This window comes from Antrostomus carolinensis, unplaced genomic scaffold (genome assembly GCF_000700745.2).
Source record: "Antrostomus carolinensis isolate BGI_N321 unplaced genomic scaffold, ASM70074v2 scaffold9104, whole genome shotgun sequence".
In the NCBI taxonomy this organism is placed as follows: Eukaryota; Metazoa; Chordata; class Aves; order Caprimulgiformes; family Caprimulgidae; genus Antrostomus; species Antrostomus carolinensis.
This window is the reverse complement of record NW_010312785.1, coordinates 37,547-51,985: the sequence shown is the minus strand read 5'-3', so window position 1 is coordinate 51,985 and position 14,439 is coordinate 37,547. Positions and strand designations below refer to the sequence as shown.

The window sequence follows — 14,439 nt, the reverse complement described above, 5'->3', positions numbered from 1 at the left end:
AACTGTGCTGGGGAGGGCTATTTTTTTTTCCCTAGAATCAGTCTCTGTTTTAGACCTTCTGGCAGCAGAGGGGTTTGTGTATATTATACTGCTCTGCTTCTCTTTAATTCTCTCCCAGTCTGCCTTGAAAGCTGTGTGCATGTTCCTTTTACTGCTGACTCCTGAGAAGCAGTCACCAAAACCCTTCCTTGTCCTTCTGTGTTCAGTGTGTGCTTCGAGCAACAGCTCTTTCACTTGCTTGAATGTGCTGATTACAGGTGACCCAAGGACTAGACCAGAGAAAAGGTATCTTCCTTTGTCGTCACATCTGGTACTATGCAGTAGCCCAGAGAAATAACATAAAAGTCAGTGGAAAAGATTAAGTTAGTAAGAAGGGCATTCTTGGCTTCCTAAAACAGGGAAAGTAATTTCAGATCTACATGTTGAATACTCTGTAGTTATTTCCAAAGTCTCAGGCACTAATTTGCTGTCAGAAAAACAGAAGTGAATCTGAATAATTCTGCTGGATTCCCTGGGAATACTTCAGACTTGTGTTCTTGTACAGTAAAAGAGAGATATATCTGTTGTTATTTGTAAGTTTCTCCTTAAAGCAGAAACAGTCAAAAACATAACATGACTTTAGAGCAAGTTACATTGCTATGTCTGTCCCTGTGCGTTGGCATCTGATGTATTACGATTCATGAGTGTTTAATGATAACACCTATGTCAAGAGTGAATTTTTGTATTGAGTTCTTTAGGGTGTGGTTATGGCTGGTTGAGCTTTATCACTTGCATAAAAAAGCAACAGTACTGGATGCTAATTATATTAATTTATGTTTGAAGTACTATCAGATAGCACAGCTGAAGAAGATGGGAAGAGCTCTGACAAGCAAAGTGACAAATGGGACATGAAACGTGATGTAAAAGTGGAAACTTTGGAGGGGAATGAGTGCAGAACCTCTGGTGATAATGGGGAGGAAGAGGATATTTCTTCCTGTAAAACTGAAGTAAATGAAGCAGATTGCAGGTGGCAGGGTAAGTGAACAATTAAATGTATTTAGGGTAGATCAAACTGCAGTATGGGCAAAACTGGTGTTAAAGGCCTGGAAACTCAATAAACGCCTGCTTGTTGTTTTCCAAATATGATAATGCCTCCTGGAGGGAACAGGAGGGATTCCATTCCCCTAAATTGAAGGTCCCTCCCCATACATAGATCTGTAGATAATCTTCTGCCTTTGTATGGCAACTGGGCACCTGAACTTCTGCTTGTCATGCAAGAAGAGAGCTTAGCCTGCTGGGCACATTTAACACTGCTTCATGATACACCTGTGTGAGGAGCATTGAAAGCAGTGAAGGTACCTGCAGTACAATTCGGCAGCTGACTTGGCTTTTGATATTTGATAGGCTTTAATTGATGTTGTCATGATAGTTGCAGTAGTTCTTCCCTGCAATTCTACTGTTAAATTGCATGCAGAGTAGTGTTAAAGGTTGGAATTTAACATGTAAATGTATCTGTTCCCATGTGACAAATACACAGTAAAATAACACTGTTGGGTAGCACAGTGGTGTACATCAAACTGGTGCACAAAAGGGGAGGAAGGCAAGAGTAGTCAGTAGAAATGGTTTAGCAGTAGAGTTATAAAACATATGAAGACTACAGATTCTTTTCTCTGGGTTTTTTTTAAAGAGTTGATAGTCACTTTTTTTCAAGGATTTAAGTAATCATGGTTCTCACAAAGTTAAAAAACCAACAGTTGGACTAGAGAGACATGGTAGGAATTGAGCAAGAAGGAATTTTTTGTTCTTGGTTTTTACCAAGAGCAGTGTGATCTAGACCACTTTTGTTGTTCCTTCCTTAGTGGGAGAGAGGGCACATTATCTTGCATATATCAGCCCTGTGTGACACTTGCTGTTAACAGCACCATAAACTGTGGCTGGGGAGACCAAAGTCACGTAGCAGATGGGTTGTAGTTGTAAAAAACTCCAAGGTGTAGCTTCTTGTGATCTGAGGAAAAGATGGTTCTCCTGAGAAAACCTGATTAACTTGCTGTTTGCAGTTCTGGTTGTGATAAATCCCATAACTAATCATTGAGAGAGCAAAATCTTTTGCTGATATGTGAAAAAATAATAATGTCCATTTAGCAGTTGCCAAGTAGTGACCTGAACTGTTCACCTGGTTTCTGAGTAATGAACATTGTAGGCAGGGAGTTGAGTGGTTCTTTATCTGTTATAATGGCATGAAAAGAGGCAATTTCAAGCTCCGGGTTTTATGAAGAACAGATGTAGAAGAACAGGCTCCATGAAATGACTGCTGCAGTTTAGAACACTTGAGTATTAGACTAAAAGATGCTATTTCATAGTATTTTGAAGAATATCTTTTCTGTGTGCTTGATATGAGAAGCCAGGCAGGTTCAGCATCCAGGTGTTTGGACTTTGGAAATGTCTATAATGAGAAAAGAATTGCTTAACACCTTTTACCCTGGATATATATCCTGAACATAATATCCATTTAATGCTGTTATTTAGTGTTAAGAGGTAAATGTCAAATATAAATGTATCGGCCTGGGCATGTAGTATAGGAACCACAGTCATGTATTGGCTCGAACAATAAGCTTCATGGATGGCTGAGCAAGCCTTTGGCTTACAGAGGTGATGTATTGATGTTCATCAGGGATACCCTTCTAACCCAGTCTACATGCCTGGTTTTGTGTAGGTGGAAACCCTGAGTCTTCTCTCCCTCTGTGTCCTTTAAATGACAAAGTCTGTTTTACTTGTTTGCTGTTAATAGTTTCTCATTTTACAAGGTTTTATAGAAACATGAAACTGTTCAGAACACAGGGTGATTTCAGATGATACTGCTTCCCAGAATGACTGTGGTTTGAAAGTTCATGTTTCATTTTTGCTAGTTTCTTGCTGATACAGAACCACAAAGGTATTGACAGAGCAGCTAGAGTGACTTTTTTCCACAAATGAGTTTCTTTCCTCTCCTTTCTCTTTTTGTCTCCCCCCTGTGACAAATTCTGCGTTTTGAAATCTCAGTGGTTGTACATTTTATAAATCTAAAATCAGAATGCTCAAAATACTGAGCATTGGAAACACTGGAATGCTTTAAACAGGTGAATAGACTCTCTGTGCTGCTGCGAAGCAGGAGAGACTGCACGGTTCGAGTTGGAGACGGGGCACAAAGCCCGGCCTTTCTTCCATAGCTTTTCTGTGAGTTTCTGTGCAATATTTGACACGTCATTTAGGCTTTGTGTGCCTCAGTTTCCTCAAGTCTAAACTACTCAGAACTGCATGGGAGGTTCTTTTAAGTGCTCTGTGGACAAGAGTCCCGAGATGTTGCAAGTCCAAGCTCCCACTCCTTTTGTATCATTACACACAAGAGCACATCAATGCAGTCAATTCGGTGCCACTCAAACTGACGGTAGCTTCCGGAGTTTGACTGTTTTAGGAATTTGTGCTGCCTGAATACTCAGCATGCACCTAGTTTTTCTTCCAAGGGACTTACTCCCTCTGTCCTTACCTTACCTACTTACTCAGGAGTAAGTAGTAACCTCGCTCAGTGAATCAATAAGTAACACTTGGTGGTCTGCACTTTGTATTTCTTTGGCAGCACAAATGCCTGTCAAAAGAAGACAACCAAACTGATGAAGACAAACCTTTGTGTTGCAGATGGTCTGTTCCTGGAGAAGGCCATGCAGCTTGCCAAGCGTCACTGCAATGCTCTCTTTGATTACGCTGTAACTGGAGATGTGAAGATGCTCTTGGCTGTTCAGCGCCATCTCACTGTTGTCCAGGACGATAATGGAGACAAGTAAGTTGGCCTGGACTTACTGGGTTGAAAGTCATGCTTTTGATGGCAGCATGGTGTAGTCAGTTTGTTCTGTCCCCTGCGGGTGCTGATCCTGGATTGCAGCACTGCTCTCATCAAATAAACATCATTCTCCTTTGTGCTGACTGGGAGAAGTGCAGCTGCGATTTAGACATTTTTGTTGCCTTTGCAAGAAGCCCCTCACAGCGCAGAGCTCACTGGTGCAGTGCCTGTCAGAAAGCAGTCTGGTCCTTAGGGGCACGTCGAACATGTTGTGGGTTACTGGTTGCCCTTTTTTTACTTAAAATCTTGACTGAGCGTGAAGCGCTGCGCTTGTGTCGTGAATCACAGTTGATGGGGATCCTCAGCTTTGTGCTGGAGGAGAGTGCCCTGCTTTTTATTCTATGCAAGAAGTCCTGAAGTCTTCATCAGAAGCTTTAAGTTACAAGTGCACTGGGAGACACAGAAATAACCACTGGAGAGTCCATGCTGCTCTTCTCCCACTGACACCAGGTTCTTCCCAGAGGACAATATTTTGCTCTTGCTTAATTCTGTACTGTACTGTTGTCTTCCAAGAGATCGCGCAGATGTTTGTGGCAGACTTGGCTGCTGATCTTTGCTTATCAGTCCTTCAGTAGTGTGAGCTGGAGTAGAAATCCATTTTGTTCCTCTACCGCTGTGCAGGTTTTGTGGGACTCGGAGTAAAATACAGAGAGGAACTAATGATGAGCAGTTATTTAAAAGCAAATTCAGTGGAAGTGGCTCTGAATGCATGCAAGGATAATCTCTTGAATAAGCAAGTGACAGTATCACATTGTCACTTTTTAACTGGCAGGCTTTGGGTAGGTCCTGTGCAATCACTTATGTTTCCTTCAATTGCAGTATTTTGTACAGTAGAAGCCATAAAATAAAAGCCTTAAGGTGTCTAGCTAGGTGGAAAATGACAAGTGACTGAGATGTGCTGTCCCACTGTTTGATTACTTTGTGAGAAGCTACTACTTTTCACTCCATTTTCAGTGAAAACAGGTCTCAGATTACTGATAAAGGACTGCAGGATCAGAGACAGCTACTTCGCTTGCTTTGCTTTCCAATTGGCAACCTAATGTCCGCTTTGAGGAAAGCGGGAATATGAATGAGGCAGGAGCCAGCAACAAAATCCGCTAGCGCTTTGGACAATACGGCCTCTGTGGTTAAAAATAAATAAATAAATCAGGAGGTAGAGGAGTATTGAGCAAACAGGACCTGCATTTAAATATCAGCAAGATTGGATTTGATGCAAACCAAGATTTGGACTTGCAGGGAATCTCAACAAAGTCAAAATGCTTTTCAGAATGATGGTAGTTGTTTTCTTCCTGGATCAAGACGTACCTGCGAGTATGTGAGGCTCAAGCCTTTCTCTGGTGATGGACTTTAGACTGTGAGCATGTAATACATCTAAATTACTCTGCAGGCTTTTAACAAAATGAAGCTTTGGTGACTGTCTTCCAGCTTTCTTGCAGAAGCTTTTTTTTTTTAAAGAAAAAAAAAAGGTCAAAATTCATAAATCAATTTCCTTAATTTTCACTTTAATCATTAAAATTATATGGCAAAAACAATAAAATTTTTGCTTAAGCCTTTAAAGAAATGTTGCTGTCAACAATTTCACTCACCTTTCATCAAAGTAGTATGTAGGGAATGAACATACCTTTAATGAGACCTGTGTTTTATGGCTTTGAGACAAAATATGTTAATCTGTGACCAGTGTGTATTTACAGTGGGCACCAGTAACACTGGCTGTTACAGCATTTATACCCGTACCGCTGATCTCCGCAAGCCTGGTGGTACCACAGCACTGTCCCCACCGCGGGGCTGGTATGCATTTTTGATGTAGGACTGTTTAAGAAATGGAATTGGCTGCCCTTTCGTGGTCTAGTTAGCCTGTCTTTACAGCATCACGTGTAGTGGCAGCGTAAAATTAAAACACTTATTACAGGAAAGAGAACTAAAGGCAGTAGAAGAGCAAATTTGTTTCTCAAGTGAGATTTGGAAATCAAACATCAGCGTGATAGAGCATAATAAGAAGCATCTACCATCGAGCAGAGAAACAGGTCTTCTGTGGTAGTTAGTGATGGGACTGTTTGAACAGCGCGGGCGAGCTGAAGGAGGGAAAGTGCCATGGTACTGGCACGGTACCCAGCAGTGTCCAGAGCCAGTGAAACGGGCCCGCCGAGGATCAGTTTGGCTTAGAGATCTTTTTTTTTTTTTCCCTTTTTATAATATCTTCTGGTTTTGAGCACGCTCAGTCTCAATTTCAAGATGACACTGTGCCCCAAATGGCATGGAACTTTTTATTTTTTCTGAGGAAAGTGTAGGTGTGAGTATATGCAGGTATTTCTGGAGCAGCATAACAAACACACCCCATGTCCTATGTTGATATTGTGTCTCAACAACAGTATGCTAAGAAGATGAGTCTAGAAGTTGGCCACCATCTGTTAAGGGAGAGCTTGGCAAGATACATTTGAAAACAAAGGGTGTGGCTTTGAAACAAGTCTGAAGGGAGCAAGACAAATGGAGCTCTGTTGGAGAGGGGTGATGGGATTCACAACCTGCTTTTTTCCCGAAGTACAGCCGCTCTGGCTGGCGGAAGGACGTGGCTCTGGAGAAGAGCACGGGAAAGGCTGTTGCATTAACTCGGCAGAAGTGGTGAAGTGTCCTGCTGTGCAGAGTCCCTCATGTCCCAAAACAGGTTTTTCTTTGGCATGACGTCTCTGGCCACTGCTGCAAGTCCTGTGGCTGTTAGTCACCGGGCCCGAGTCCTCAGTGATTTTTGTGTTTGAAAATGAAGAAAAGAAAAACCCACAGACCTGGGGAAACCCCCAAGGGAAAATCTGCTCTGGTGGCAGAGGGGCCTGTGGAAATTCTGAAGGAAGGTTTGACAGTAAGAGATGTTCATGTGCTGCATAATTCAAAACAAGAAAAAAACAAAACAGCAAAGAATCTGGGGATTTCAGCAAGTTCTGAAACAATTATTTTGTGTGACAAAGTCTGTATTTATTAGCCTGGTAATTAAGTTATGCTCAGGGCCAGCAAAAGCCATCCCAAGTCTGCTTTTGTGATTGATGGGTTAAACACAGTTACCTTCTGACTAGCTGCTTTTTTACGCTGGGATTAATTTTAGGTGCTGATATTTAGTGCTGAAATCATGACCTCTAATAGTCAAGTGTTTTTATCAGTAGTATTCAATCAGATCTACAGCAAAACCTTAACATTTTTGTAATAAATATGAAAATAGTGTGAATTTGTTCATCTGGTTTTTGTTTGTTTCAGTGTCCTTCATTTAGCAATTATCCACCTTCATACTGAGCTGGTGAAAAATCTTTTGGAAGTGATGCCTGATTTGAATTACAATGACATCATTAACATGAGAAATGACCTTTATCAGGTACGCAGTTGTCGTGTTATAAATGATGTTGATTGTTCAGCCAGTAAAAAAGCAACTGCACAACTTACTGTCTTATTTTTCTTCTATTTGTTGGAATGAGCCCAGAGCAGACTGTAATACAAACAAGTTTAGAAACACAATGACATGTTGTAAGGTGGTGGAGGAGCAAGAGCGTTTTTTCACTGTTTTAGTTCATAACTCCCCTTGATGTTATCAGAAATGTCTCCACGGGTTAATCATAGCACAGGCCCAAAATACAAAAATCCTGTGTTCATGCCTTCATTATTTGGCTTCTCTGTTATTACACCAAGGGTAACAGTGGGTTACAGTGTGCCAACTCTGGGCTCTTGTGACCTTTCTAACCTAGGATAACTCGGGATCATGAGTCAGTTGCTGCGTCATCAGTTATGTGAAGGCATGTGGAAGCTGTAACGAGCCCTTCCTATAGTCCAGAGGGTATTTGTGCCCATCGCATGAGCACTTAGATTTCCCTTTCATTTCCAGATTCCCATTATAGCAAAACGAAAAAAGCCCATCCCCATGTCTCTTACCTAGTAGGAAAAGAACTCTGAACTGCCAGGCACAATTCTGTCTCTTCAACATTCATCTGTGACAGAGTCTGAGCTTTTCGTGTTGTAACTCAGACAGGCTTTAAAAAGAGCCATGGAAAAGAATCTCTTTTCAACTTTGCGCACCATTCAGTTGTCCCAAAGGTAACCTGCTGGATGTTACACGGCAGCGTGCTGACATCTGTGTCATGTCTTCTGCTGTGAACAATAAAGGCAGGATTTTGTTCTACACAGATAGTCCCAGAGGGTTTATTTTGACTTTTTTGTTCTCATTTGCATTTCATTTTTATGCTCGTATAAAGCGAGTTTGAAACGTGGAGGCTGAGGAAAGAAAGCAGAAGATTCTGAATTGAATTCTGTGCCCCCTGTTTAACAGAAATGAGAAGCAAAGCTGTGCTCTGCTCCACACAAGAAATGAATCTCTAACTGCCAGAGCCTCTACAGCTATTCCTAGCTTCTACTGAAACCTTAAGCCAGTGGTGGGAGGGAATGTAGGCTTGGGCTAGAATTTTCCCTCTGTACTGGTATTCTGAAAGCTGAATCGTACACATACCCTATAGATTCAGCAATTAATTGCAAAAATGTTGACAGATCTATTGACAAATACAAGCTTACTGTACAGAGCTGGAATTAGTCTTTTTTTTATAGTCCTCTGTAAATATAATGATATGGAGATGAATCTTGTGCAATTTCTAGATTATTTTAGTGCTGGAAAGATTCTTTCCCAAACCCTACTGGAATGCCTTACTGTTTAAATACATAAATTTCTGAGTATGTTCTACATGATGCTGTTCACTGGCAAGACTGTCAAGAATGCAGTATACAGTCCCCCTTTGGAAACATTTGAAACCTCTCAGCCCGAGAGCTTCTCGGTGCTGCAGGTCTCTGCACAAAAATGGAGAACCTGTCAGTAGAACCAGCTGGCCCAACGCGTGCTGTGTGAGTGCGCAGGTCTGCACTTGGGCAAAGGCACAGAACAGCAGGATTTTCTTCCTTTCTGTGCAGTCATTTTGAGGGATAAGGAAACCCTAAGCCGATGGCTGCAAACCTCCTGTTCAGGAGCACAGTAAGAGCTAGTTCAGTGCCGGAGGCAGATTTGAGCAGGCCCTGGAAAGTGCGTGTGCTCCCTCCGTGGCATGAACTTGGCTGCAAGTACGAACAGCTGGAAGCAGGGTTACACTGTCTGGGGGGCACAGGGATTATCTCATTTCCCAAGTCCCGTGCACCACATCACTCAAACAGCCAGGTCAGTGCCCTGGCTTACAGCATAGGCAACATCTTTGTCCCTCCCAAAGTCCAGCTGCTGACGCTGGCAAGGCAGCTTTTATTTCCAGGAAGTAGAAACTCTGTTTGTAGGGTGCAGTAGAAAAAACTGTACACATACGCAAGCTTTTCATTTCTGTTAGCTTGGAAGTGGAGCAACATCTCCTCACAGTAGGAGCTTTTACAGGTTTAAGAGATTTCTGTAGAAATGATGTAGCTGTTGGTTATCTCACAGCTTGCTTCTGTCACTTCTAGACCCCCTTGCACCTGGCAGTAATCACAAAGCAGGCAGAGGTGGTAGAAGACTTGCTGAAGGCTGGAGCAGATGTCAGCCTTCTGGATCGCCATGGTAATTCTGTCTTACATTTAGCTGCTACTGAAGGAGACGACAAGATTTTGAGTTTACTCCTCAAGCATAAGAAGATATCTCCGATGGTCAACCTTTCCAGTGGTGAAGGTATGGAAAGATAATGGCTGTATTTGACACTTACTTACCTACTGGACAAGCACACCACAATTCCTGCCAACACAGTGTTTCTGCACAGGTAGATACAGACTGGAAATAGCACCTTTCCCCATTTTGCACATGCTGTCCTTGGCTTTTATATGGCTGCAGTCACAGGTGAGAGAACACAGACATGCAGGTTTTCTGGTTATAGAGAACATAAAGATTGGTAATGGCCACATGACACAGTATGGATTTGAGTTTTTGCTACTGTATATTCTCTTCAATCTCACAACACTTCAAGCAGTGTGTTCCTCCCGAGATTACCGCATGCAACCACTGGTTCTTAAAAAAATCCCCCCAGAAGAAAATGTTTCCTCCTCCTCCCTAGTGAGTGAAATCCCCTCAAAAATAATTTCTGGACCAGAGTTGACTTTCATATCTGGTACTTTGTGACCATACAGCATTAGAGCCTATAAAATAACCACAGAGACACAATTCTCCCATTTTTTGGTGGCACAGGTAATTTGAATGTAGTACTCTTGCTCTAGCAGATTTTAAATTGTCTGACCTAAAAATGTCATTATGGGATTCAAAAAACTGTGTTAGGTTCGTCAGGGAGAGGGGATTTTTTGTTTGGTTGGTTTGGGCTGGTTTTTGCTTGTTTGCTTTTTAAATAAAAGGCTTTATTATGCTATTTTTGAGCTGGTGCAGGTAATCTTGTGGTGATAGGGCAGTGTGACCTGACAGGAGGATGACATTAAAATATGCCAGTTATTCCCCAGACTGTTTCTAGAAGAGATGCCCAGTACCAGATGGGGCCAGTGCAGGGTACCTGTGTGCTTACTTCCAAGATGCAGGTTTTCCTTTTAGGGCTACTCTCCTTTGGAGCAGAGAGATGTTCTAGGTGAGCTCTTTAGTTCCTGCCCTCTGTCCCACCTTGTAATCTGGATTTATTTTCTTTTCCATGCGTGCCTTTGACTCACCATCAGTAACACAATTAGTTCCCATTTATGCACAAAGAACGTTTTTATTAACACCGTCTTTTACTGTATAAGTCTGGAACATAAGTCACTTGTGCTCAGATAACTGCAGTAACTCATTCATTTTACAGTTCACATAGATGCAGCCACTTCAAAACTCATTACCCTGACACTTCTGTATTTTTCAAATATTAACGCACATGGTGGATGGGATTTGTTTTGTGTAGGTCTCGGTGCAATTCACATGGCGGTGATGGCAAACAGCATGTCCTGCCTCAAACAGCTGATTGCTGCTGGAGTTAACGTCAATGCTCAGGAACAAAAATCTGGACGGACTGCATTGCATTTAGCTGTTGAACAGGAGAACATCCCTTTGGCAGGCTGCCTTCTGCTTCAGGTAAGGGCAGAATTGCTTTCTCCCAGGTCTTTTTGCTTACATATTTAAAAAGTCTTGAAAATCCTTAAGTGCTTCAAGGAAGAGAAGTAAGGGGGTTTTCCTGTCCATTGACTTGATTACTTAAATTAGTATAATGACAGAATTATCGCTGATGTTATTCATTATTACTTGTTCAGCACTGCTGGTGAACCCTTTGCCCAGGCTGAGGAATTTACAGTTTGTGACCCTGACCTGTCTGCATACACCAGGTTTAATGTGCACTGAGTAATCCCGGCAGCCAGTGAAAGTACTCATGAACAAGTTAATGGCTTCATGTGCGTGAAGTGGCACGCGTATACGGAGTTGCACAGAGAGAGAGTTGTGTATATTTAAGTATTTGTTTCATTTCTTTAACACCTCGGTCCCAGCGTGTGTAATTCTGCACAGCCACAGTAGCTCTCCTCAGTGTCTGTGTGCAGCTGTGCCACCAGCCTACGTGCTCTCCTGGAGAGCAGCAGGAAGGCAGACTTCTGTGCACACCAGTTCAGACTCCAAATGCCGCAGGTGGTCAGATGGCAGAACTATGCCATGGGATGCAGTGGCTTTTATCTGCCTGACCTGTTTGGGTTTGTACACTGTGCCTCCTCCTGTAGCACTGGGGCACACAAGCACCACCTGTTCCTGCAGGCAGGCAGTTGTAGTTACTTTCCAATTCCTCCTTTTCAGACAGTGATCAGTGCTTTTATGCAGACAGGTGTGGAATGGTGCCTATTTGCACGGTAGGCGTGTTTATGCAGACAGGAGTCTCTGCAGCTGTACTGTGTCGATGAGTAGCACTTCTCTGTTTGTCATTCCATAAAAACGCAGGGTGATGCAGATGTGGACAGCACTACCTATGATGGGACAACTCCTCTTCATATAGCAGCTGGAAGGGGCTCTACAAAATTAGCAGCAGTTCTCAAAGCAGCAGGTATGAAAATAGATATTTGCTGGAGTGTTTTCTTTCACAGTGACAATTCAGTTTAGAAGGCTGCAAGCAGAAAAGAATGTGCCAGTGAACTTGTTTAATGAGCAGAATAAATCAGATACTAAAAGCATGGAGGCTTAGTTTTCCTCAGGGAAGGCCTGCCTTCAGGAGCTGTGCTACTCTTTAGCACCATCTAATGACTAAAAGAGAAAACTCTTGAGCAGTCTTGGACAGGTTTGGGGGTTTTTTTTTAGTATTTCTTTGGTAGTTTTTTATAGCTGAAGAAGCAGAGAAGTGACCTTGTTACAGAGTTGGGCTGGGTGTTGGACTGCTTTAAAAACAAAAAAAACCTGGGTCACTAAAACAGGAGCTTGTTAGTGTCTCCTATTTGAATATTTATTGGAACATTTTTCCAATTCTATTTAGGCCCTTAATACCAGATTTTTTCTCCTTTGGAACAGAAATCCAAGCTTCTCATGGCTCTGGCTGTGTGCTTGGTCTTTTAATAATACTTCCACTTTCTGTGATGCTATAAAAAGCAGCACTGCACCCTCACTTCATCACATACATGCCACAGGCTGTGTGAGCCAAGAACAGGACTGGAAGTCAGTTTGTATAATCATAGATCTTTCTGTGGGTCCTAACACTCTGCTTGTCATTCTTTCCCTCTTTATAATGGAGTCTCATTATACCAGGATGTGACAGCATTTAACTTGAGTTAATAAAAAAGTTATTTACTGATTTATATAAAATGTAATGTAGCTCGAGTAGTTTAATTACCAGATTTGCCATTTAGAACTTGGAATACGTATTTTAAATATTATTGAAAAGCCACTTGAAGCCTTTTCTTAGGAATTTTTTGCCTACTTTTTTCCCAGGTGCAAATCCTCACATTGAGAACTTTGAGCCACTGTTTGATCTAGACGATGTGAAAGATGATGAAGATGACGATGAAGGAATTGTGCCTGGAACAACACCATTGGATATGGCAGCCAGCTGTGAGGTATGTGGTCTGGTTTTCTTCTTCTGTTTTTTAATAATAAATGATAGTTGAGCTTTCTCAGCCAGCTCTTTTCACTGCATCCACAGTTATTTCAGTGGAGACAAGATACTAATTTGCTATCAAAAATTAAACTCATTGAGCCACAAAAACCCCCCATGAACTAGCATTAGATGAAAGCACCACTTAACAGACGACTACTAGTGAACAGGAGTGACCAGGCACTTCCTGAAACAGCTGCATGACAGTCTTCAATACAGAAAAGTACCCAGCCTTGTAAATTACAAGTTGCAGACAGGCAATAACTAACTCCTCGCTTAGCCACTGCCACTTATTCATTGTAAAGACTGCTGCTGTATCTGGAAACCAGATGACACAGCTGAAGGGCAAGGGAGATTAAACTTCTTGAGATTTCTCCCTCAAGCTTTGCGCAGGTATTCCACAGTATTTTTAGTGATACTGATCCTGGACAGAAAAAACTGCCCATTTACAGATGGAGTTAGGGATTTATACAATACTACTGAGACTTGTCAAGATAATGGACACTAACCAGATTTCTGCTGAATATTGACTTTAATGTATTCTCTTAGGTGTATGACATATTAAATGGCAAACCCTATGAGTCGGCAGCGGTTTCGGAGGACTTACTGACACAAGGTAACAGCTCTAAATAAGACTTGACAACATCCCTCTAGTAACTGAGTACTGAAAATGCATTTGCAGAAGACACTGTCCTGCAATAGCTCATAACTGAAATGGGGAGGGAGAAGAGGTGCCCTCCACCCACTCATTCTCAGAATGAGCATGGTTCTGGTAAGAGGTAGGTCACAAGGACACAAAGGAATATATTTTCAGTATTACACTGGGATTGATGGACACTGAAATACTCCTCAGTTTGGCTTTTGTTTCTGCTGAGAAATTAACTGGTGCATGATTTGTATAAATAAACCAACGTATTTCTCTGTTCCCCAGGACACTTAAGAGAGCTGAATGAGAGTGCCAAGACACAGCTTTACAAACTATTGGAAGTGCCCAATCCAAACAAAAACTGGTCCACTCTAGCACAAAAACTGGGTCTTGGCATACTTAGTAACGCCTTCAGATTGAGCCCGTCCCCATCAAAAACTCTGCTAGATAACTATGAGGTAATGTGGCTGTAACGAGTTGTAAAGAACACACAGACGTGTAGAGCACACTGTCCTCCTGCATGGTGAGACAGTGCAGCCCTTCAGTTTTAGCCAGCCTGGATGATGCGAGTATCTGGTGTCTTCTCTCTTAGGTTTCTGGTGGTACAGTTCAAGAGTTGATGGTTGCTTTGAGACAGATGGATCACACGGAAGCCATCGAAATCATTCAGAAAGCCCTATCCACCTCACAAAGCCCATCTCACCAGGAGGAGAAGACAGTAAAAACTCTTCCCTTGTCATCATCACCTACCTTTGCAAATGGACAGACAGGTAAAATTGACAGCAAAACATGAAGAGCTTTATTTAAAACATTTTTTTCAGTTCCCGCCCCCTGACTGCTGCTAGATTGCATTGTTTCTTACCCACAATGCCTGAGCTGCCTACCTGTTTCAGAAATACTCTACGGCAGCAGGACTTTCTCATCATAGACATCTGCTA

General features: G+C 42.2%; 1 protein-coding gene across 1 annotated transcript in view; it reads left to right on the top strand.

The window, feature by feature from the left end:
* NFKB1 (nuclear factor kappa B subunit 1) overlaps window positions 1-14,439 on the top strand; it is a 47,039-nt gene that overhangs the window by 30,204 nt on the left and 2,396 nt on the right. Inside the window, exons 13-22 of the mRNA XM_010167107.1 lie at window positions 823-1,014; window positions 3,652-3,793; window positions 7,097-7,211; window positions 9,299-9,500; window positions 10,699-10,868; window positions 11,715-11,817; window positions 12,693-12,817; window positions 13,405-13,471; window positions 13,787-13,959; window positions 14,094-14,271. Coding sequence (XP_010165409.1) covers window positions 823-1,014; window positions 3,652-3,793; window positions 7,097-7,211; window positions 9,299-9,500; window positions 10,699-10,868; window positions 11,715-11,817; window positions 12,693-12,817; window positions 13,405-13,471; window positions 13,787-13,959; window positions 14,094-14,271 — 1,467 coding nt within the window. The remainder of the gene's footprint in view (window positions 1-822; window positions 1,015-3,651; window positions 3,794-7,096; window positions 7,212-9,298; window positions 9,501-10,698; window positions 10,869-11,714; window positions 11,818-12,692; window positions 12,818-13,404; window positions 13,472-13,786; window positions 13,960-14,093; window positions 14,272-14,439) is intronic.